Genomic DNA, 24,668 nt, shown 5'->3' on the forward strand with positions numbered 1-24,668 from the left:
GGGGCCACAGAGTAACCCTTTTATTTGCAGCTATTCATCTGAGCTGCTTATAGTGTTGGATGTCACTGCTATGATAATTCATCCTGCCTGTCTCTGTATAATGTATGCTTGGTTAAATTCTCCTAAGACGAGTAATTTGGGACTAGATTTCTGAGGTCATGGCAAGCTACTTAAGAATTGATTCATTTAATTCAACTACAGTAATGGATGCAAACTTGTGGGCATACATTTTACCTCAAATGAGGTGAAGTACTTATTCTTCAAAAGGATTGTTACCATTTGGAATGATTTACCAATTAAAGTGGTTCAAAGCAGTACTACAGGTACATTTAAGAGTAGACTTCATGTTTCACTTCTAGTCCGACTTACATTATTTGCACCTTCTTAGTCACAATGACAGTTGACAGGTTATTCTCTTAAATCATCTGTATGCCTTCCAACTTTTACCATCCCAATCTATGATTTCTACATCTTCTACTATTACAAACTGCCTCAAAAGGACCTAATGGTCTGTTGTTGTTTGAATTCCAATGTTTTTGATTCCTCTGCAAGACATGATTATACATTTCTTATTCCACCCATACATTCTTGTGGTTTTGCATCTGGTGCTGTATATACCAAAGCAATGACCAAATTTGGGTTTTCAACCTTGACAATTAATGCTTCTACTACATCATTTCAGAAGGTCAGGATTTCAGTCTATATAAGAGGGGCAAGTATGAAGTCTGTTGGGGATGAGAGAGCTTGGGAAGTGAGTCAGTTGTTGTTTGCTGATGATACAGCGCTGGTGGCTGATTCATGTGAGAAACTGCAAAAGCTGGTGACTGAGTTTGGTAAAGTGTGTGAAAGAAGAAAGTTAAGAGTAAATGAGAATAAGAGCAAGGTTATTAGGTACAGTAGGGTTGAGGGTCAAGTCAATTGGGAGGTAAGTTTGAATGGAGAAAAACTGGAGGAAGTAAAGTGTTTTAGATATCTGGGAGTGGATCTGGCAGCGGATGGAACCATGGAAGCGGAAGTGGATCATAGGGTGGGGGAGGGGGCAAAAATCCTGGGAGCCTTGAAGAATGTGTGGAAGTCGAGAACATTATCTCGGAAAGCAAAAATGGGTATGTTTGAAGGAATATTGGTTCCAACAATGTTGTATGGTTGCGAGGCGTGGGCTATGGATAAAGTTGTGCGCAGGAGGATGGATGTGCTGGAAATGAGATGTTTGAGGACAATATGTGGTGTGAGGTGGTTTGATCGAGTAAGTAATGTACGGGTAAGAGAGATGGGTGGAAATAAAAAGAGCGTGGTTGAGAGAGCAGAAGAGGGTGTTTTGAAATGGTTTGGGCACATGGAGAGAATGAGTGAGGAAAGATTGACCAAGAGGATATATGTGTCGGAGGTGGAGGGAACGAGGAGAATTGGGAGACCAAATTGGAGGTGGAAAGATGGAGTGAAAAAGATTTTGTGTGATCGAGGCCTGAACATGCAGGAGGGTGAAAGGAGGGCAAGGAATATTGAGGCCTGAACATGCAGGAGGGTGAAAGGAGGGCAAGGAATAGAGTGAATTGGATCGATGTGGTATACCGGGGTTGACGTGCTGTCAGTGGATTGAATCAGGGCATGTGAAGCATCTGGGGTAAACCATGGAAAGCTGTGTAGGTATGTATATTTGCATGTGTGGACGTATGTATATACATGTGTATGGGGGTGGGTTGGGCCATTTCTTTCGTCTGTTTCCTTGCGCTACCTCGCAAATGTGGGAGACAGCGACAAAGCAAAAAAAAAAAAAAAATAAGGGTACCTATAACATACAATCCAACTCTTTCTACATGATCTAGTTCTGTCATATCTGTACAGATCTTTAGCGTAAGTTACAACGAATGCCACAAATGCTGCATTTTATTTGTTCAGTAAGCCACTTTAAAATGGGGTTTTATTTGTTCTAAGTGATTTAAGTCCCTGCGAGCATATACAGAGGATGTTACATGGCTTATCTTTGTGTTATTAATATGCTCTATTCTAATAAATTTGGCAAAATGCTTTCAGTTCCTTGACTGTTCTGTAGAGGGGGACCATTGACATTTTCTCCTCTAGTAGTTCTTTCCTGGCTCTATTTCCCTGTGTCTGAGGCTAATCCTCTATTTTATTGTGTACACTGATAACTTGACTGTTTTACTGTATACAATGGTACCCATACTGTTTAATATATAAAGTGGTATCCCTACCATTAATGTATAGAGTGGTAGCCCAACTGTTTCACTGTATGAAGTGGTAACCTTACTTTTTGAATGAATACAGTGGTAACCTGATTGCTTTACTGTATGAAGTGGTAACCCTACTGCTTTAATGTATACAGTGGTAATCCAACTGTTTACTGTATAAAGTGATACCCCTATCATTTTACAGGGGAGAAAGAATATTTCCCACATATTCCCCGCATGTTGTAGAAGGCGACTAAAAGGGGCAGAAGTGGGGGGGCCTGGAAACCCTCCCCTCCCTGCATTTCTATTCCTAAAAGGGGAAACAGAAGAAGGAGTCAAGTGGGGAGTGTTCATCCTCCTCGAAGATTCAGACTGGGGTGTCTGAATGTGTGTGGATGTAACGAAGATGAGAAGAAAGGAGAGATAGGGAGTATGTTTGAGGAAAGAAACCGGGATATTCTGGCTCTGAGTAATATGAAGTTCAAGGGTAAAGGGGAACAATGGTTTGGAAAAGTCTTGGGAGTATAGTCAGGGGTTGGTGAGAGGACAAGAGTTAAGGAAGGAGTAGCACTACTCCTGAAGCAGGAGTTGTGGGAGTGTGAGACAGTGTAAGAAAGTAAATTCTACATTGATTTTGTGTCAGCAGATTTGGTGCATGAGACCAGGTATTAGTGATGGGTGATTTAAATGCACAGGTGAGTAATATGGCAGTTGAGGGCATAACTGGTGTAAATGGGGTATTCAGTGTTGTGAATGGAAATGGTGAAGAGCTTGTGGACTTGTGCACTGAAAAAGACTGGTGGTTAGGATTACCTCATTCAGAAAGAAAGATATACATAAGCATATATATGTGATTAGGAGAGATGATCAAAGGGCACTAATGGATTACGTGTTAACTGATAGGCATGTAATAGAGAAACTTTTGGATGTTAATGTGCTGTGAGGTGCAGCTATGTCTGATCGCTATCTTGTGCGGGCAAAGGTGGAGATTTGAAGAAGGTTTTCAAAAAAGAAGAGAGAATGTTTGGAAGAAAAGAGTGGTGAGAGTAAGTGAACTTGGAAAGGACACTTGAGTGTAGAATGGCAAAAGGTGAGAACAAATGATGTGAGGGGAGTGGATGAGGAATGACATGTATTTAGGGAAGCAGTAATGGCATGTGCAAAAGATGCACTGGGCATGAGAGAGGTGGGAGATGGGCAGATTACAAAGGGTAGTGAGTGGTGGGATGAAGAAGTAAAGTTGTTAGTTAAAGGGAAAACAGACGCATTTGGATGATTCTTACAAGGAAGGAGTACAAATGATTAAGAGATGTATAAAAGAAAGTGGCAGGAGGTCGAGATGAAGGTGCAAGGGTTGAAAAAGAGGGCAAATGAGAGTTAGGGAGAAAGAGTGTCATTAAACATAAAGGAGGATAAAAAGATTTTTGGAAGGAGGCAAATAACATGCGCAAGACAAGAGAACAAACGGGAACATCGGTGAAGGGGGGGCAAAGGGGGAAGTAATAACAGGTAGTGATGAAGTGAGAAGGAGGTAGAATGAGTATTTTGAAGGTCTGTTGAATGTGTTTGATGATAGAGTGGCAGGTGTAGGGTGTTTTGGTTGGGGTGGTGTGCAAAGTGAGAGGGTCAGGGAGAATGCTTTATTTAAGAGAGAAGAAGTAGTGAAAGCTTTGTGGAAGATGAAATCCCACAAAGCAGCGGGATTGGATAGTATTGCAGTAGAATGTATTGAGAAAGGGGTGACTGTATTGTTGATTGGTTGGTAAGGATATTCGACGTATGTATGGATCATGGGGAAGTGCCTTGATTGGTGGAATGCATGCATAGTGCCAATGTATGAAGGCAAAGGAGATAAAGATGAGTGTTCAAACTACAGAGGCATAAGTTTGTTGAGTAGTCCTGGGATATTGTATGGGAGGGTATTGACTGAGATGGTGAAGGCATGTAGAGAGCATCAGATTGGGAAAAAGCAGCATGGTTTCAGAAGTGGTAGAAGATGTGTGGAACAGGTGTTTGCTTTGAAGAATGTGTGTGAGAAATACTTAGAAAAGCAGATGGATTTGTATGTAGCATTTATGGATCTGGAGAAGGCATGTGATAGAGCTGATAGTGATGCTTTTTGGAAGGTCTAAAAGGTATCTGGTGTGCTAGGTAAGCTGCTAGAAGCAGTGAAAAGCTTTTACCAAGGATGCAAGGCATGTGTATGAGAAGAAAGAGAGGAGAGTGATTGGTTCCCAGTGAATGTTGGTCTGCAGCAAGGTTTGTGATCTCCCTATGGTTGTTTAATTTGTTTATCGATGGGGTGGTTAGTGATGTAAATGCAAGAGTTTTGGAGAGAGGAGTGAGTATGCAATCTGTTGAGGATGAGAAGGCCTGGGAAGTGAGTCAGTTGCTGTTTGCCAATGATGCAGCTCTGGTGGTTGATTCGAGTGAGAAACTGCAGAAGTTGGTGACCGAGTTTGGAAAAAAGTGTGAAAGGAGAAAGCTGAGTGTAAATGTGAATAAAAGCACGGTTATTAGGTCAGTAAGGTTGATGGACAAGTTAACTGGGATGTAAGTTTGAATGGAGAAAAATTGGAGGAAGTGAAGTGCTTTAGATATCTGAGAGTGGACTTCACAACGAATGGAACCATGGAGGCGGAAGTGAGTCACATGGTGGGGGAGGGGGCGAAGGTTCTGGGAGCGATGAAGAATGTGTGGAAGGAGAGAACGTTATCTCTGAGAGCAAAAATGGGTATGTTTTAAGGAATAGTAGTTCCAACAATATTACATAGTTGAGAGGCATGGGCTATAGATAGAGTTGTGTGGGGAGAATGGATGTGTTGAAAATGAAAATGTTTGAGGACAATATGTGGTCTGAGTTGGTTTGATCAAGTAAGTAATGATAGGGTTGATCAAGTAAGTAATGATAAGGTAAGAGATAAGTGTGGAAATAAAAAGAGTGTGGTTGAGAGAGCAGAAGAGGGTGTGCTGAAATGGTTTTGAAATATGGAGAGAATGAGTGAGGAAAGATTGACAAAGAGGATATTTGTGTCAGAAGTGAGGGGAACAAGGAGAAGCAGGACAAATTGAAGGTAGAAGGATGGAGTGAAAAAGAATCTGAGCAATCAGGGCCTGAACATACAGGAGGGTGAGATGAGCAAGGAGTAGAGTGAATTAGAACAATGTGGTCTACTAGGGTTGACATGCTGTCAATGGACTGAACCAGGGCATGTGAAACATCTGGGGAAAACCATGGGAAGGTCTGTGGGGCTTGGATGTGGATAGGGAGCTGTGGTTTCGGTGCATTACTCATTAGAGACTGAGTGTTAACGAATGTGGCCTTTTTTGTCTGTTTTCCTGGTGCTACCTTGCTGAAGTAGGGGGTAGCGATGCTGTTCTCTGTTGGGCATGGTAGCGCCAGGAATAGATGAAGGCAAGCAAATATGAATATGTACATGTGTATATATGTATATGTCTGTGTATGTGCATATATATGTATGTATATGTGTTGGAAAGGATCACAATATTGCGCGTGATCAAGTTATTCCTGAGTCCACGGGAAAATGTAACACGATAAGTTCCCAAGTGCACTTTCGTGTAATAATCACATCATCAGGGGAGACGCAAGAGAGAAATATAAGTCAATTGACATACATGGAAGAGATGAAGCTAGGACGCCATTTGGTAAACATATATACATATATATATATATATATATATATATATATATATATATATATATATATATATATATATATATATATATATTTTATCCCTGGGGATAGGGGAGAAAGAATACTTCCCACGTATTCCCTGCGTGTCGTAGAAGGCGACTAAAAGGGGAGGGAGCGGGGGGCTGGAAATCCTCCCCTCTCGTTTTTTTTTTAGTTTTCCAAAAGAAGGAACAGAGAATTGGGCCAGGTGAGGGTATTCCCTCAAGGCCCAGTCCTCTGTTCTTAACACTACCTCGCTAATGCGGGAAATGGCGAATAGTTTGAAAGAAAGAAAAAGAATATATATATATATATATATATATATATATATATATATATATATATATATATATATGGTTGTTTAATTTGTTTATGGATGGGGTTGTTAGAGAGGTAAATGCAAGAGTTTTGGAAAGAGGGGCAAGTATGAAGTCTGTTGGGGATGAGAGAGCTTGGGAAGTGAGTCAGTTGTTGTTCGCTGATGATACAGCGCTGGTGGCTGATTCATGTGATAAACTGCAGAAGCTGGTGACTGAGTTTGGTAAAGTGTGTGGAAGAAGAAAGTTAAGAGTAAATGTGAATAAGAGCAAGGTTATTAGGTACAGTAGGGTTGAGGGTCAAGTCAATTGGGAGGTGAGTTTGAATGGAGAAAAACTGGAGGAAGTGAAGTGTTTTAGATATCTGGGAGTGGATCTGGCAGCGGATGGAACCATGGAAGCGGAAGTGGATCATAGGGTGGGGGAGGGGGCGAAAATTCTGGGGGCCTTGAAGAATGTGTGGAAGTCGAGAACATTATCTCGGAAAGCAAAAATGGGTATGTTTGAAGGAATAGTGGTTCCAACAATGTTGTATGGTTGCGAGGCGTGGGCTATGGATAGAGTTGTGCGCAGGAGGATGGATGTGCTGGAAATGAGATGTTTGAGGACAATGTGTGGTGTGAGGTGGTTTGATCGAGTGAGTAACGTAAGGGTAAGAGAGATGTGTGGAAATAAAAAGAGCGTGGTTGAGAGAGCAGAAGAGGGTGTTTTGAAGTGGTTTGGGCACATGGAGAGAATGAGTGAGGAAAGATTGACCAAGAGGATATATGTGTCGGAGGTGGAGGGAACGAGGAGAAATGGGAGACCAAATTGGAGGTGGAAGGATGGAATGAAAAAAGATTCTAAGCGACTGGGGCTTGAACATGCAGGAGGGTGAAAGGAGGGCAAGGAATAGAGTGAATTGGATCGATGTGGTATACCGGGGTTGACGTGCTGTCAGTGGATTGAATCAAGGCATGTGAAGCGTCTGGGTAAACCATGGAAAGTTTTGTGGAGCCTGGATGTGGAAAGGGAGCTGTGGTTTCGGTGCATTATACATGACAGCTAGAGACTGAGTGTGAATGAATGTGGCCTTTGTTGTCTTTTCCTAGCGCTACCTCGCACGAATGTGGGGGGAAGGGGTGTCATTTCATGTGTGGTGGGTTGGTGACGGGAATTAATAAAGGCAGCAAATATGAATTATGTACATGTGTATTATGTATATATCTGTGTATGCATATATATGTATACATTTGAAATGTACAGGTATGAATATGTGCATGTGTATCTACATATGCATATGTCTGTGCATATTTATTTATATGTATGTATATGTTGATATGTATATGTATATGTATGTATATGTGCGTGTATGGGCGTTTATGTGTATATGTGTGTATATTAGTGGATGGGCCATTCTTCGTCTGTTTCCTGGTGCTAGCTCACTGATGCAGGAAACGGCAATCAGGTATAATAATAAGTTTGAATGGAGAAAAACTAGAGGAAGTGAAGTGTTTTAGATATCTGGGAGTGGTTTTGGCAGTGGATGGAACCATGGAAACGCAAGTGAGTCAGAGGGTGGAGGAGGGGGCGAAGGTTCTGGGAGCATTGAAGAATGTATGGAAGGCAAGAAAATTATCTCAGAAAGCAAAAATGGGTATGTTTGAAGGAATAGTGGTTCCAACAATGTTATATGGTTGCAAGGCATGGGCTATAGACAGGGTTGTTCAGAAGAGGGTAGATATGTTGGAAATGAGATGTTTGAGGACAATATGTGGTGTGAGGTGGTTTGATCGAGTAAGTAAAGTAAGGGTAAGAGAGATGTGAGGTAATAAAAAGAGTGTGGTTAAGAGAGCAGAAGAGGGTGTTGAAATGGTTTGGTCACATGGAGAGAATGAGAGGAAAGAGTGACAAAGAGGATATATGTGTCAGAGGTGGAGGGAACAACGAGAAATGGGAGACCAAATTGGAGGTGGAAGGATGGAATGAAAAAAGATTCTAAGCGACTGGGGCTTGAACATGCAGGAGGGTGAAAGGCATGTAAGGAATAGACTGAATTGGAACGATGTGGTAAACCGGGGTCAATGTGCTGTCAATGGATTGAACCAGGGCATGTGAAGCATCTGGGGTAAACCATGGAAAGTTTTGTGGAGCCTGGATGTGGAAAGGGAGCTGTGGTTTCGGTGCATTATACATGACAGCTAGAGACTGAGTGTGAATGAATGTGGCCTTTGTTGTCTTTTCCTAGCGCTACCTCGCACGAATGTGGGGGGAAGGGGTGTCATTTCATGTGTGGTGGGTTGGTGACGGGAATTAATAAAGGCAGCAAATATGAATTATGTACATGTGTATATATGTATATATCTGTGTATGCATATATATGTATACATTTGAAATGTACAGGTATGTATATGTGCATGTGTGGTCGTGTGTATATATACATGTGTATGTGGGTGGGTTGGGCCATTCTTTTGTCTGTTTCCTTGTGCTACCTCGCTAACGTGGGAGACAGCGAGTGTATAATACAAATATATAATAATAATAATAATAATAATAATAATAATAATAATAATAATAACTAAAACAAAACAATATTAACATTTCAAATGAGCAGCTTTGCATGGATTTCTCACAACAGGAGGAAACAGAATTCCAAACAGAGTCTTTCAAGAAAGTCAGGTCACTTTTCACTTATATAATTGGAAAATGAGTAAAGAAGATGAACTACTTACCCAACAGACACTGCACCACCAAGAGGTGAGAAGGAGCAATTCAACATTGCATCTCCCTCCAGTGCTGATCCCATGCTCTCTGGCTCATCCACTTCATTCATTAAGTTCCAAAATCGAAGGAATCTTTTGAGAGCAAAATGGAAAGAAAATAAATAGTGCTATTGAACATGCCATCTCTCCTCCATACAGCAAGATACATGATGCAGAATTTTGCTTGTACAGGTACACCACCGAATTTCCAGCAACTGATGGTTCAGCACCTCCTTTTGTCTGGACAAAATTACACGAGGGAACTTGAAATTGCCGTGGCCACCAGACTAGTTTACTGGGCGGCCACAGATGGCGTTGTGTGTAGGGTGCGCTTATTTACATTCTTTACACTGCGCTTGTTGGTGGTGATACCGCAATTCTATGAGATTCTCAGCTTATTCTGCTTACATTTAACACTAGCTATGACTTCTAAGACATATGAGAGTGTCAGTCGTGGTGTCAAACAGAAACACCAGGCCACATCGATCCAAGATAAAGTAGAGCTGTTGAAAATATGGACTGTGGTTTCGATGCGTAAGCTGCGTGACATCTACAGTATTAGATCATCAGTTGTTTATGATATAAAGAAGCAAAGGAAGAAAATATTGAAATTCTATGCAGACAGCGAATTCAAGAAGCAAATGACGATTAGAAAAACTATCAAAGATGGTAAGAGTACTAGGCACAATCGAGTGATGATGGAATGGTTTCGACAGGGTTGGAGTGATGGGGTGGACTTGTCAGATAGCATGATAATGGACCAGGCTAAGTTGTTCCATAAAGAACTTAAATTACAACATAAGCGTGACTATATTGAAGGATGGCTTCAAAGATTCAAGAAGCATCATGGAATTTCCATGAATAAAATGTGTAGAGAAAAGCGGTCTGCATACCATGAAGGAGCTGCCTAGTACGTGGACAAAATTGCAAATCTTGTAGCTAACGAGCACCTCAATTCTGAGCAGGTGTATAATGCAGACAAATACTTTAGACACATGGTACACTTTACACACATGGGAGATGTATAATTAGTGGGTTAGAGGGGTGTTGATGAATTATTATTACGTGACTATGGTTGGTCCCACAAAATGGTTAATTTGACAAGGCTTTGGAACCAAGAGTGCCAGAAAATCGGTGGTGTACCTGTATAATAAGATCTCTAAACACACTCTTCCATTCAGCAACATATCACTTTATTCTTAAACTTAAGTTTAGCCTTCATCAATTTTACTCCTATTCAGGAAACCTACATATGTTCTGAGTGATGATTTCTCTGCTTCCATACTTTCCTGAAGTTCACACCACTTCATTGGGGCCTGGACGTGGAAAGAGGGCTGCAGTTTTGGTGCATTATACATGACAGCTAGAGACTGAGTGTGAACAAATGTGGCCTTTGTTGTCTTTTCCTAGTGCTACCTCGCGCGCACACAGGGGTTGTCATTTCATGTGTGGCAGGGTGGTGACGGGAATGAAAAAATGCGGCAAATATGAATTATGTACATGTGTATATATGTATATGTCTGTGTGTGTATGTATATATATATATATATATATATATATATATATAAGTTGAAATCTATATGTATGTATATGTGCGTGCATGGACGTGTATGTATATACATGTGTACGTGGGTGGGTTGGGCCATTCTTTCGTCTGTTTCCTTGCGCTACCTTGCTAATGCAGGAGACGGCGACAAAGTATAATAAATAAATAAATATAATTATCTTCACATAATTATATCTCCACTTAGTTTTCCATGGTGTCTTACTCTTTATAATTTGAGTTTTATATCCACCACACCACAACTGATTGCTCATATATTTTTCCTTTCATATTCTCTCTTTCAAAGATCAAGTCCAAATTATGCAACTATTCATGAATGGCTGCCTCAAGCTTGGGGACACTCCTAGTATCTTCCCTGAAATTTGCCACAGAATGATGCTCCACAAGTTCTCTATTGGATTAATATCTTGGCTGTTTCCAGGCCATTCATTGATGAAGTGGATTCCACAGTCAGTAAGCCACTGCTTCACAGATTTTGCTGTATGGCAAGGAGCACCATCCTGCATGAACACATCCACATGGCACTTCTGAAAACTGTCTGGTAAATAGCCATCAGTAGCTCAAGGTAGTTGTGCTGATTCATGGTTTGATGACTGGGCATTATGACAAGGTCACCAATTTCATAAACAACCCTAAACCATGAAAAAATCAGGGTGTTTAACAAAACTGAAAGCATACTTGGGAACAAGAGGGTCACTCCTGGGGAGCTGATTAACATGACAGCAGAAAATGTGGCTTCACCACTTGGTCTTATCCCACTAAAGGTATGTCTTGGCAAATGCGATCCTAGGCTGCCTCTACATAAGGGTGAGGAGGGGCTTCCTTCAAGCGTGATGGCAGCTGAAGTCGTGGATGCATCAATGAACAGTCCTTACTGACACTTCACCAATCAGTTTTGGGTTTTTTCTTTAAAGTTTAGAGCTGACAAATGTGGAATAGCTTCTAGCTTATGTTTCAGGATGGTTAGTGTGCATGGTGAAGTCTTCTGAGCTTTCCTGGGTTTTCCCTTGTGCACTGGTGTTGCCTTACCTCTGCTGTTGTGAAAATCTTAATGTCCACACCTGAATTGATCGGACACTAGCACCAACAATTCTTGATATTTCCCGTACTGGCTTCTGTGCCTTGTACAGACTAATAATTGAAGTTATTTGCCCTTTTGATAAGTCCCTTTGCTTCCCCATTGTGGCTAGAGAGCATGAAAACCTTAGTCAGTAGGGTATCAGATGGGGACAAACTCTGATAAACCATCAACATTTACTAACTCCCCACTAAAGATAAGAGAAAACCCACTGTTATTTTCCTTGGAATGCTTGTAGCCATGCCCCTCTTGTCACTGCTTGATGCTTGATAATCAAAAACTTCAGTGCTTTGGCTGCAAGGGGCAGAGTTATGAGCATGCCAAGGGAAATAACAGTGGGTTGTCTTTTATCTTTAGTGGGAAGTTGATAAATGTTGATGGTCTATCTGAGTTCATCCTCTCTTGATACCCTAATGCTGAAATTTTTCATGCTCTCTAGCCACAAAGGGGAAGCGAAAGGACTTGACGAAAGTGAAAATAGCTTCAATTATTAGACTGTACAAGGCACAGAAACCATTAAGGGAAATATAGAGAATTGTTGGTGCTAGTGTCCGATCAATTCAGGTACAGACATTAAGATTTCGCAACAGCAGAGGTAAGGCAACACCAACACGCGAGGGAAAACCTCGAAAGACTCGGATGACTTCACCACACACACAAACCATCCTGAAATGTCAGCTAGAAGCTATTCCACGTTTGTCAGCTCTAAACTTTAAAGAAAAAACCCAAAACTGATTGGTGAAGTGTCATTAAGGACCATTCATCAACACATCCACAACGACCTGTACTTCAGCTGCCACCGCGCCTGAAAGAAGCCCCTCATCACCCTTATGTAATGGCAGCCTAGGATTGTGTTTGCCAAGACATACCTTCAATGGGATAAGACTAAGTGGAAGCACATGCTTTCTGTGATTGGGAGCTGAGTTGTCATGTGTATTGGCACTCTGGTAGTGACCTTGATCTCAAGTACACTTTCAGTACTGTTGAGCACCATGATTCTCTCATGGTTTGGGGTTATTTTTCATATCATGGAATTGATGATTTTTTCCTACTGCCCAGACATTAAACCATGTATCAGCACAACTACCTCAAGCTACTGATGGGCTATCCACCAGACTGAGAAGGAAAGGGAAGCAAATTACCTATCAGAAGTGATATGAATAAAACTAATGAACAGTTTATCTTAATCTTATCCATTGGCTCCCCATATGATGGCATATGATGGGGTTGATAGAGATGCTTTGTGGAAAGTCTCACAACTATACTGTGTGGGGATAAGCTACTAGAAGCAGAGAAGTTTCTTTCAAGGGTTTAAGGCACGTGTACAAGCAGAAAGAGAGGAGAGCAATTGGTTCCCAGTGAAGGCTGGTCCACAGCAGGGGTGTGTGATGTCACCAAAGTTGTTTAATTTGTTTATTGATGGGGTGGTTAGGGAGGTAAATGTAAGTTTTGGAGAGAGGGGCGAGTATGAAGTCTGTTGGGGAAGAGAGGGCCTGGGAAGTCAGTTGTTTGCCAATGATACTGCATCGGTGGCTGATTCGAGAGAGAAACTGCAGAAGTTGGTGCCTGATTTTGGAAAAGTGTGTGAAAGGAGAAAGTTGAGAGTAAATGTGAATAAAAGCACGGTTATTAGGTTCAGAAGGGTTGAGGGACACGTTAACTGGGAGGTAAGTTTGAATGGAGAAAAATTGGAGGAAGTGAAGTGTTTTTAGATATCTGGGAATAGACTTGACAGTGAACAGAACCATGAAAGCAGAAATGAATCATAAGGTGGGGGAGAGGGCAAAGGTTCTGGGAGCAATGAAGAATGTGTGGAAAGAGAGAATGTTATCTCGGACAGCAAAAATGGGTATGTCTGAAGGAAAAGTAGCTTCAACAATATAGTATGGCTACAAGACATGGGCTATAGATAGGGTTGTATGGAGGAGGTTCAATATGTAGAAAATTAAATGTTTGAGGACAATATGTGGAGTGAGGGGGTTTGACTGAGTTAGTGATGAAAGGGTAAGAGAGATGTGTGGTAAGAAAAAGAGCATGGTTGAAAGAGCAGAGGAGGGTGTGTTGAAAAGGTTTGGACATATGGAGAGAATGAAAGAGGAAAGGTTAACAAATAGGATATATGTGTCAGAGGTGGAGGGTACAAGGAGAAGCAGGAGACCAAACTGGAGGTGGAAAGATGGGGTGAAAATGATTTTGAGCAATTGGGGCCTGAATATGAAGGAGGGTGAAAGGCATGCATGGAACAGAGTGAATTGGAACGATGTGGCATACTGGGGTCAATGTGCTGTCAGTGAATTGAACCAGGGCATGTGAAACATCTGTGGTAAAGCATGGAAAGGTCTGTGGAGCATGGATGTGGATAGGGAGCGGTGGTTTTGGTGCATTACACATGACAGCAAGAGAATGCATGTGTGGATGTCTCTGATGCCTGCTCCATTTGGGAATTCCCTAAAGGGGGTGACCAATGCAAAAGTCTCCATAACTGTTGAACTCTAGTGCCACTTCTGAGCATTTAAAGCCTCACCCTTGACTGGCCACTGGCAGCTCTAGTGCAGTGTTTTTAAAGGCCCCTACCTAATGCTTCTACCAACTATTTCTACTCCATGTCCCCCCAATTATACCCTTAACTACCTTCACACTCACCTTCACATTTAAATCACATCATCCATCAATAATACCCGGTCTCTTACATCAAATCTACAAACACACTCACTCAGCTGCTCCCAAAACACTTGCCTCTTATGATCTTTCTTCTTGTGACCAAGTGCATAAGCAATCATAATCACTTATCTCTCACAATCCACTTTCATTTTTTCCTTATCAGTCTAGAGCTCACTCCTGCTACTCCTTTCTTAGCTCTTGCCCTCTCACCAGCCCTTGACTTCACATCTACAACAATTCCAAACTATTCTTTCCCTCTACCCTTGAGCTTTGTTTCACTTAGAGCCAGAACATCCAGGGAATGAAGTAACAAGTGAGTGGAAAGAAAGGTTATCATCTGGGAGGGTGAAAATGGATATGTCTGAAAGTACTGTAGTCCCAATGATGCTGTATGGATGCAAGGCACTGGCTATAGATGACGATGTGCAGAGGAAGGTGGATGTGCTGGAAATGAAACACTTGAAGACAATATGTGACGTGAAGTGTTTGTTTGAATAAGTAATAAAAGGGTAAGAAAGAGGTGTGGTAATAAGAAGAGAATGGTTGAGGGAGCAGAAGAGGGTGTGTTGAAATGGTATGGACATAAGTAGAGAATGAATGAGGAGGGGCTGACAATGAGGATATATGAGTCAGAAGTGGAAGGGTCAAGAAGGGGGAGACCAAACTGGATCCATATGGAAAAATGGAGTCAAAATGATTTTGAGTGTTCAGGATCTAAACATGAAGTTGAGTGATGTGGTATACAGGGGACGATGGGTTGTCAGTGTGCTGAAGTAGGGTATATGAAGCAGCCTAGGGAACACAGGGAAAGGTCTGTGAGGCCTGGTTGTGGATAAGAGGCTGTGGTTTTGGTATATTACATATGACAGTAGAGAATGAATGTGAAGAATGGATGTGAGCAAATTCAACCTTTTTTCATCTGTTGCTGGTACTAACTAGCTAATGCAGGGAATGATGTACAAGTTACAGAGGAGATGCTGTTTCAAGTTCATCGTGGCCTGGGGGTTTGGCTACCTTGCTGCTACACAAATGGTCTGGGGTTCAATTATCAGCAAACACTGGTAAAGAGTTTACATCAGGTATCATATGGACATGTCATGGTTGAGATATGTACTGTAATGCCTTGGGAGGAGATTAAAAAGCCTTCCTTCCTTTTCCAGAGCATAAGCAGCAGTATTTCCACCTTGTAGAGGATGCCTGACATATCAACAAGATTTGTGAATCAGCGAGTGGTTACGGAGGAGATACCATTTCAAGCTCACTTAGCCCCTTTCTCTGTTCCTTATTTTGGAAAAGTAAAACAGGAGGGGTTGGATTTCCAGGGCCCCAAGTCACCTTCTACGATATGCAGGGAATACGTGGTTTTATCATACTTAATCACTGTCTCCTGCGTTAGCGAGGTAGCGCAAGGAATCAGACGAGGAATGGTCCAACCCTCCCACATACACATGCATATACATAAACACCCACACATACACACATATACATACATATAGATTTCAATGTATACGTACATATACATACACAGACATATACATATATAAACATGTACATATTCATACTCGCTGCCTTCATCCATTCTCGTTGCAACCCGGACACATTGGAGGAAGTGAAGTGTTTTAGATATCTGGGCGTGAACTTAGCAGTGGATGGAACATGGGACCGGAAGTGAGTTGCAGGGTAGGGGAGGGAGCAAAGGTTCTGGAAGCACTGAAGAATGTGTGAAAGTTGAGAATGTTATCTCGAAAAGCAAAAATGGGTATGTTTGAAGGAACATAGGTTCTAACAATGTTATATGGTTGTGAGGCTTGGGCTATAGATAGGGTTGTGCAGAGGAGGGTGGATGTGTTGGAAATGAAATGTTTGAGGACAATATGTGGTGTGTAGTGGTTTGATCGAGTAAGTAATGAAAGGGTAAGAGAGATGTGTGGTAATAAAAAGAGTGTGACTGAGAGAGAAGAAGAGAGTGTATAGAAATGGTTTGGACACATGGAGAGAATTAGTGATGAAAGATTGACAAAGGGGATATATGTGTCAGAGGTGGAGGGAAGAAGGTGGAGTGGAAGACCAAATTGGAGGTGGAAAGAAGGAGTGAAAAAGATTTTGAGTGATCAGGGCCTGAACACACAGGAGGGTGAAAGGCATGCAAGGGATAGAGTGAATTGGAATGATGTGGTATACTGGGGTTGACGTGCTTTCAATGGATTGAATCGGGGCATATGAAGCGTCTGGGGTAAACCATGGAAAGGTCTGCAGGGCCTGGATGTGGAAAGGGAGCTGTGGTTTCGGAGCATTACACATGACAGCTACAGGCGAGTGTGAACGAATGTGGTCTCTTTTATCTGTTCCTGGCGCTGCCTCGCTGGAGGGTGTGTGTGTGTGTGTGTGTGTGTGTGTGTGTGTGTGTGTGTGTGTGTGTGTGTGTGTGTGTGTGTGTGCGTGTGTGTGTGTGTGTGAAGCTATTTCATGTGTGGCAGGGTGGCAACGGGAATAGATGAAGGCAGCAAGTATGAAAATGTACATGTGGATATATATATGTATATGTCTGTGTAGGCATATGAATGTTATATCTTTATATTATACTTAATTGCTGTCTCCTGCGTCACCAAGGTAGCACAAGGAAACAGATGAAAGAATGGCCCAACCCACCTACATACATATGTATATACATAAATTCCCACACACGTACATATACAGACCTAACACTAGGAAAAGACAAAAAAGGCCACATTCGTTCACACTCAGTTTCTAGCTGTCATGTGTAATGCACCGAAACCATAGCTCCCTTTCCACATCCAGACCCCACAAACTTTCCATGGTTTACCCTGGATGCTTCACATGCCCTCGCTCAATCCACTGACAGCACGTCACCCCTGGTATACCACATCATTCCAATTCACTCTATTCCTTGCACGCCTCTCACCCTCCTCTATGTTCAGGCCCCAATCACTGAAAATCTTTTTCACTCCATCCTTCCACCTACAGTTTGGTTTCCCACTTCTCCTTGTTCTCTCTACCTCTGACACAAACATCCTCTTTGTCAATCTTTCCTCACTCATTCTCTCCATGTGTCCAAACCTTTTCAACACACCCTCTTCTGCTCTGTCAACCACACTTTTAATTACCACACATCTCTCTTACCCTTTCATTACTTACTCAATCAAACCACCTCACACCACATATTGTCCTCAAACATTTCATTTAAAACACAGCTGCCCTCCTCCACACAACCCTATCTATGGCCCATGCCTCGCAACCATATAACATCGTTGGAACCACTATTCCTTCAAACATATCCATTTTTGCTCTCTGAAATAACATTCTCACCTTCCACACATTCTTCAATGCTCCCTGAACCTTCATCCCTCCCCCATCCTGTGACTCACTTCCGCTTCCATTATTCCATCCGCTGCTAAATCCAATCCCCGATATCTAAAACACTTCACTTCCTCCACTTTTCATCCATTCAAATTTACCTCTGGAAGAAGTGAATTGTATTAAGTACCTGGGAGTGGACTTGGCAGCAAATGGAACCATGAAAGCGTTAGTGAGTCATATGGTAGGTGAGGGGATGAAGGTTCTTGGAGCACTGAGGAATGTGTAGAAAAAAAGGTCATTACATGGGTGGACAAAAAATGGGTACGTTGGAAGGTATGGTACCATAATCAATTTTGTATGGATGTGAGGCATGGGCTGTAGGTGAAGATATGCTGAGGAGGTGGATGTGTTTGAAAATAAATGTCTGAGGACAATATGTGGTGTGAGGTGCTTTAATTGAGTAAGTAATAAAAGGGAAAGAGAGAGATTTGTTAACTCCAGCTGCTCAGTATAATAATACCTGCAAAAGGTGCATGTCCCTATGTAAATGGAAATGAAGAAATGAATAAATATGTAAATAAATCTACAGATAATTACCCATCACTGCATATGGTGGCTACACTGCAGCCATTTGAAGAGAACGTCACTCCTCTTACAGCTGAGTTGTTTTCGCCAGACATGTAGATTACACCCGGTGGTGGATTCATGTGGTTCAAGACTCTCAACTGCTCACCTGTAAAGATATATATTATGTAATTTCTACACCATCTAAAAAATAACTGGCATCAGTCAGGCACAGATGCTGAGCTGTGGAAAAAAACTACAATCATTTCTCACTGTTCGTTCCTTTATTTGCTTAACAGTCATCAGTCAAACTGTATGGCAGCACTATTTTACCCAAGCAACATCTGAATATATGTAGTCTTCTAAAGCAGGCATTTTCATTTTATAGTCAACAACAATTCAGGTATGAAAATGGCTGATATCCAGAATACTAAGATTAGATTCTGCATTCCACTAGCATAAGATTCTGCATCCTGTTAGGAATGAAAACTGCATTTCCAATACACATGGAAATACGTCACACTATACCAGGAAAGAAAATTAAAATTGCATTTCCAATACAGATGGAAATACATTACACCATACCAGAGTTTTATTGTGTGTATCTGGGTATGTTTGAAGGAATAGTGGTTCCAACAATGTTATATGGTAGCAAAGCATGGGTCATAGATAGGGTTGTACAGAGGAGGGTGGATGTGTCAGAAATGAAATGTCTGAGGACAATATGTGGTGTGAGGTGGTTTGATCGAGTAAGTAATGATAGGGTAAGAGAGATGTGTGGTAATAAAAAGAGTATGGTTGAGAGAGCAGAAGAGGGTGTGTTGAAAGGGTTTGGACACATGGAGAGAATAAGTGAGGAAAGATTGACAAAGAGGATACATGTGTCAGAGGTGAAGGGAACAAGAAGTGGGAGACCAAATTGGAGGTGGAAAGATGGAGTGAAAAAGATTTTGAGAGATTGGGGCCTGAACATACAGGAAGAAAGGTGTGCAAGGAATAGAATGAACTGGAATGATGTGGTATACCAGGCTCAATATTCTGTCAATGGACTGAACCAGGGCATGTGAAGTGTCTTGGGTAAACCATCTCTGCTAAAATCAAAAAATTAATAAAAAAAAAAGGCCACTGTAAAATCTAAGTTTCTTAAAAGAAACTATACATTATAAAAAGAAGGGGCCAAGGACTTTCAATGTGGTACCCCATTTATCCCATTCAGTTTTACATCAGTGACCCAGTCACAAATCCACACACACAATCCATCCCCTATCCTATGTGATTCCAAATGATGCTTTATTGAATACATCTTTAAAGGCTACATATATAGCATCAGAGGGCACTTTTGACTCCCTGGTGTCATTTAAAACAATGAAAAATTAAAACAAGTTTGTCAGATAAAATCTTTTGTTGCAGAAGCTAATGTGGGTGTCCAATATCAATTCATGGTGTACAAATTTTACAACTTTGTCTCATCATTTTTTCCACTGTCTTACCTAAAACTAGTGTAAGATGAATCAGGTAATAATTCAATGCACATTTATTTACACCTATCTTATGGAAGGGGGTCACAATTGCCAATTTCCAGTCTTTAGATACCTCCTCTTCTGTTAACGATTTGTTACATATTTTGGTTACTGGAATTACTAAATGCACTGATCTTCAAGAATCTTGGCTTTAAGTTAGTAACACCAGCTGATTTGTTTGAGTTAATCTAGTCTAAGTTTTTAGTAATTCCATCCATCTATCTATACCTCTGATGCCAATTCCCTCCAGGAACTTCCTTAAGGGGTGGCCACAGCAAAATGATCTCCATAACTGGTGAACTCCAGTGCCACTTCTTAGCCTTCGGTGCATCACCCTTAATAGGCCATTGTCAGTGGGCCACTCCATTGCACTGTTTCCAGAGGCTTCTACCTACTGTTCCTGCCTAACGTTCCAACCAACTACCTGTATCTAATGTTCCTACCTACTACTTCAACCGAAACCTATTTTTCTAGCTATATCTCTGATGCCCATTCCCCAAAAGAACCTCCATCAATAGGGTGACTAAAGCAAAAGAGTCTCTATGTATCCCTCTTTACATGCCTTCCTCGCATACATCATTCCATGATTCTTCCAACGTTTCTCTCCCTCCAGTACTCTTCTACTCTGTTTTTCCATGCCAAAGGTGGTCTTCCTTTCACACAAACCCATTCAAATGTACTATTATACATTTTCCTTATAAATCTCCTGTCTGGCATTCTTTCAACATACCCAAACCACCTCAAAGTATTATGTTTCACCCATTCTACCACTCCACAATAGATCCCCTTTTCATTCCCGGCCACCATATCTCTCATATACCATCTCATTTCTCTTTTCATTCCATCTAGTCATGCCACATGCTCCCCTAAAATAGCTTACATTTCTACAGTCTGGATTCATGACCTCTGTGACTCAATTCATGTCCATGTTTCAGCTGCATAAGTCAGGGTCGGGAGGACTATGCTCTCCCTTAATTGCTTTTTCACTTCCACTTATACCACTACCCTTCATTATTTTAATAAGAGACCCTGTGACTCTTCTTCCATGTACTACTCTCGCTCTTATCTCTCCTCCTACATCACCAGACTTACCCAAAATAGCTCATAAATACCTAGATTCTGTCATCTCTTCCAGTTTTTCTTCCCCCATATCTATAACACATTTCAGTACACTTTCCTCTTTCAAACACCATAACTTTACTTTTACTCAAATTCATCTTCATCGCATATGCTTACACACATCATAAAACAAATTTACAACCTTGTGCAACTCTTGTTCACTCTCAGCACACAACATAGTATCAACTGCAAACAGAATTGTCACTTGCCACACACTCTCTCTGCACCTCCATGCACTAATTTTAGTTTCATCTCTCTTACTAATCCATCCATATATATAGAGCCACACTGACATCACACATCCCTGCCTCACACCTACATGCATATCAAAACTCTTGCTCAACTCTCCACCCACTCTTACACATTCATTTGCTGTTCTATGGAAGGCTTTCACACCATCTAGCATCTGTTCCCCTACACCATGTATCCTTAACACATTCCATAAAGCATTCCACTCAATTCTGTCATAAACTTTCTCTCGATCCATAAAAGCTGCATAGAGGTTTTTACCTTTTGCTAAATACTATTCCATAATCATTTTCACCACAAAAATCTGATCCATACATCCCCTACCTTTCCTACAAACCCCTTGCTCCTCACTTATTCTGCATTCTGTCACTTCCACCATTCCATTAATCAACATGCTCGCATACACTTTTCCCAGTATATTCAAGACTTTTTTCCCTATAGCTACTCCAAACATACTTAGCACCTTTTCCTTTAAATAAAAAACAATAATAGCTTTCACCTATACCACTGGCACAGCCTTCTGTTTCCATGTTAAATTACATATCAAAAGCATCCACTCTATCACACTTCTTCCTCCATACTTCAACATTTTAGCTGTAATCCCATCAACTCCAGGTTCCTTTTCTACTTTCAGCCTCATTATCACCTTCTTTACCTCCATTCTTGCTATAGGCCCCTGCACTTGTATCCTTTTTCTTCCATCCTCAATACTCATGAATGTAACAACTGCTGCCTCATCTTCTGCCATATACATCAGCTCTTCAACATACTCTTTCCATCCTCCTTTCACTTCCTCCTTTTAATTCAGCAACTCCCCTTCCTTACTTCTCACGTTAACATTTCCATGATGTATCCACCTCCTTCCTTCTTCACCTCCTCCTAGTATAATATCTTTTTTTCCTGAAATTTTTCATTCAACTTTCTTTCAAAATCTTTAACTACTCTTTCTTTGCTGTCCTGTATCAGGTTCTTAACATTCAACCTACAAATCTTATATTCTTCCCTCCTCCTTTGCTGAACTTCCACTAATACATTCCTTTTTTCTCCTTTGCAGCACTTCTAATCTCACAATCTTATATCCAATTACAAAGTCTACAACTTTTAGCAGTCTTTCTCTTAACATTTTAAACACCATATTTACATATAACTGCATCCCTACATTTACGACACTTTCATCTACATTTTCGGTCACCCTCCTCTCATACTCCTCCTTGCATCCTTCCTGATTCATCTTCTCCCTTGACAACACTTTACCTCTCCTTTTTATCTCTCCTTTCTTTCATACATCATACTACCACTTCTCCCTGATCTTCACCATTGCAAGAAACACGAAATTGCCAGTTTCCAAAGAATCCTCAATAACTCTAGCACCCAGCACAAGCTTTCTCAACTTTTCATCTACTGCCACATAATCAATCAAACTGTTCAGTTCTTCTCTTCCAACATTTCTCATCCACAAAAGTTGTTTGTAAGAAATAAAAACCCTCTCAGCATAGCCATCCACAATATAACTTCCATTCTTATTTACTCCAAGCACTACCCATTTACCAACTATCGTGCCATTTCATCACATCCCACTTTCACATTCATATCACCCATTACAACTGCCTTTCTCTCCCAGGCATTTAAACAGTCATTCACAATTCTCCAGAAACACTTCCTTTCATCCTTACTTTGCAGTTTACATATTCACAGGCACACATATACATACCTACGCATACTTCACAATTCCAATACAGGTGCACCACAGATTTTCCGGTGACTGATGGTTCTGCACCTCCTTTAGTCTGGCCAAATCATGTGAGGGAACTTGAAATTACTGTGGCCACCAGACTAGTTTACCAGGCGGCCACAGATGGCATTGTGTGTATGGCGCACTTGTTTACATTCTTTACACTGCACTTCTTGGTGGTGATACCGCTTAAATTTAACCCTAGCTATGGCTTCTAAAACATATGAGAGTGTCAGTTGTGGTGTCAAACATAAACACCAGTCCATATTGATCCAAGATAAAGTAGAACTGTTGCAAAAAGTGTACCATGGTGTTTTGGTACATAAGCTGTGTGACATTAAAGTACTGGTTCAACTGTTTATGATATAAATAAGCAAAGAGAGAAAATATTGAAATTCTAAGCAGACAGCCATTCCAAGAAGCAAATGACGATTAAAAAACTATGAAAGATGGTAAGAGTACTGAACACGATCGAGTAACGATGGAATGGTTTCGAAAGCGTCGGAGTGATGTAGTGGACTTGTCAGGTAGCATGATAATGAACCAGGCAAAATTGTTCCATAAAGAACTTAAATTGCAACATAAGCATGGCTATAGTGAAGGATGGCTTCAAAGTTTCAAGAAGCATCATGGAATTTCCATGAATAAAGGGTGTAGAGAAAAGCAGTCTGCAAACCACAAAGTAGCTGCCGAGTATGTAGATGAAATTACAAGACTCGTAGCTAACGAGCACCTCAGTCCTGAGCAGGTGTATAATGCAGACAAAACTGCATTATTCTGGCGATGCACACCTAGGAAAACACAATCAACACAAGACGAAGATCCCACAGGATTCAAACAATCTGAGGACAGACTTACGATCTTAGGATGCTCAAAAACTTAATATTTGTTTAATTTAAATTTCTAGCAGTCCATTGTATACTTTAGACACATGGGAGATTTACAATTAGTGGGTTAGAGGTGTGTTGATGGATTACTATTAAGTGACCACAGTCGGTCCGGCAAAATGGTTAATCCGGTAAGGCTTTGGAATCAAGAGTGCTGGAAAATCGGTGGTGTACCTGTATTTCCTTTCACCAACACTATTCTTGACACATTTCATCCAAGCTCAGTAACATCCTCCCATATAGTACTTCAAAACTCTTAATTCATATTACCTGTAGTTTTTCATCATCAGACCCTCATAGCATTTTTTGTGATTAAGGTATGCATGATTCTTCTTCAACTCTGTATACAGTGTTGAAATAGTCATACTGATCCCTTTACATTCTTTCTTTGTCTTTGTGGGAGAAGGGGGCTATGGTCCTGAGTTCACTAAGGAGTGCGTGGAAGAAGTTAGTGTCTGTTTAGGCAAAGGTAAATATGTCTAAGGTAAATATGTCTAAATGTACAGTATTAGTAGTCTCAACAGTGTTGTATGGATATCTTGGTCACCTGAATTAAATAAAAAAGAATGGAAAAGGGTGGAAATGAAATATCTATGGATAATATGTGTAAGGCTTGTTGATCATGTAGGAAATAATACAACATGAGAGAGGTGTAGTAGTAAGTACACTCAGACTGAAAGACCTGACCAGGAGGTGCTGAAATGGTTTGGTTATATAGAAAAGAGAGCAAAGGGAGACTGAGTTAAGCAATTTACATGTCAGATGTGCTGAAAGGAAGAGGAAGTACACACCTATGTACACATAACACCCCAGATGAGATTTTTATCTAAAGATAAAGTTGTGCATAATGCTCACTGCATTGTGATGAATATGCCAAGCATACTAATGTAAGACTGCTTTGGAAGTATTTATGTTTCAATGAGCAGTAATGAATATCTGCAGTTTCTAGGCACCCAGTGATCATTCTTAGCTTTCTAATTTGTGTAGTTTGTAGCTCTGTTATATATGCTTTTGACAACATAGATGATCAAGCA

The 24,668-nt window shown here is 41.0% G+C and overlaps 1 protein-coding gene across 5 annotated transcripts in view; it reads right to left on the reverse strand.

Annotated features, from left to right (window-relative positions):
- The window catches only part of LOC139765620 (WD repeat and SOCS box-containing protein 1-like), a 193,098-nt gene that overhangs the window by 24,640 nt on the left and 143,790 nt on the right, over nt 1-24,668 (reverse strand). For all 5 annotated transcript variants that reach the window (XM_071693289.1, XM_071693287.1, XM_071693290.1 and 2 more), the window contains 2 exons: nt 18,161-18,296; nt 8,913-9,035 (listed from right to left, as the gene is read on the reverse strand). In XM_071693289.1, coding sequence (XP_071549390.1) covers nt 8,913-9,035; nt 18,161-18,296 — 259 coding nt within the window. The remainder of the gene's footprint in view (nt 1-8,912; nt 9,036-18,160; nt 18,297-24,668) is intronic.

This window comes from Panulirus ornatus, chromosome 55 (genome assembly GCF_036320965.1).
Source record: "Panulirus ornatus isolate Po-2019 chromosome 55, ASM3632096v1, whole genome shotgun sequence".
Taxonomy (NCBI): Eukaryota; Metazoa; Arthropoda; class Malacostraca; order Decapoda; family Palinuridae; genus Panulirus; species Panulirus ornatus.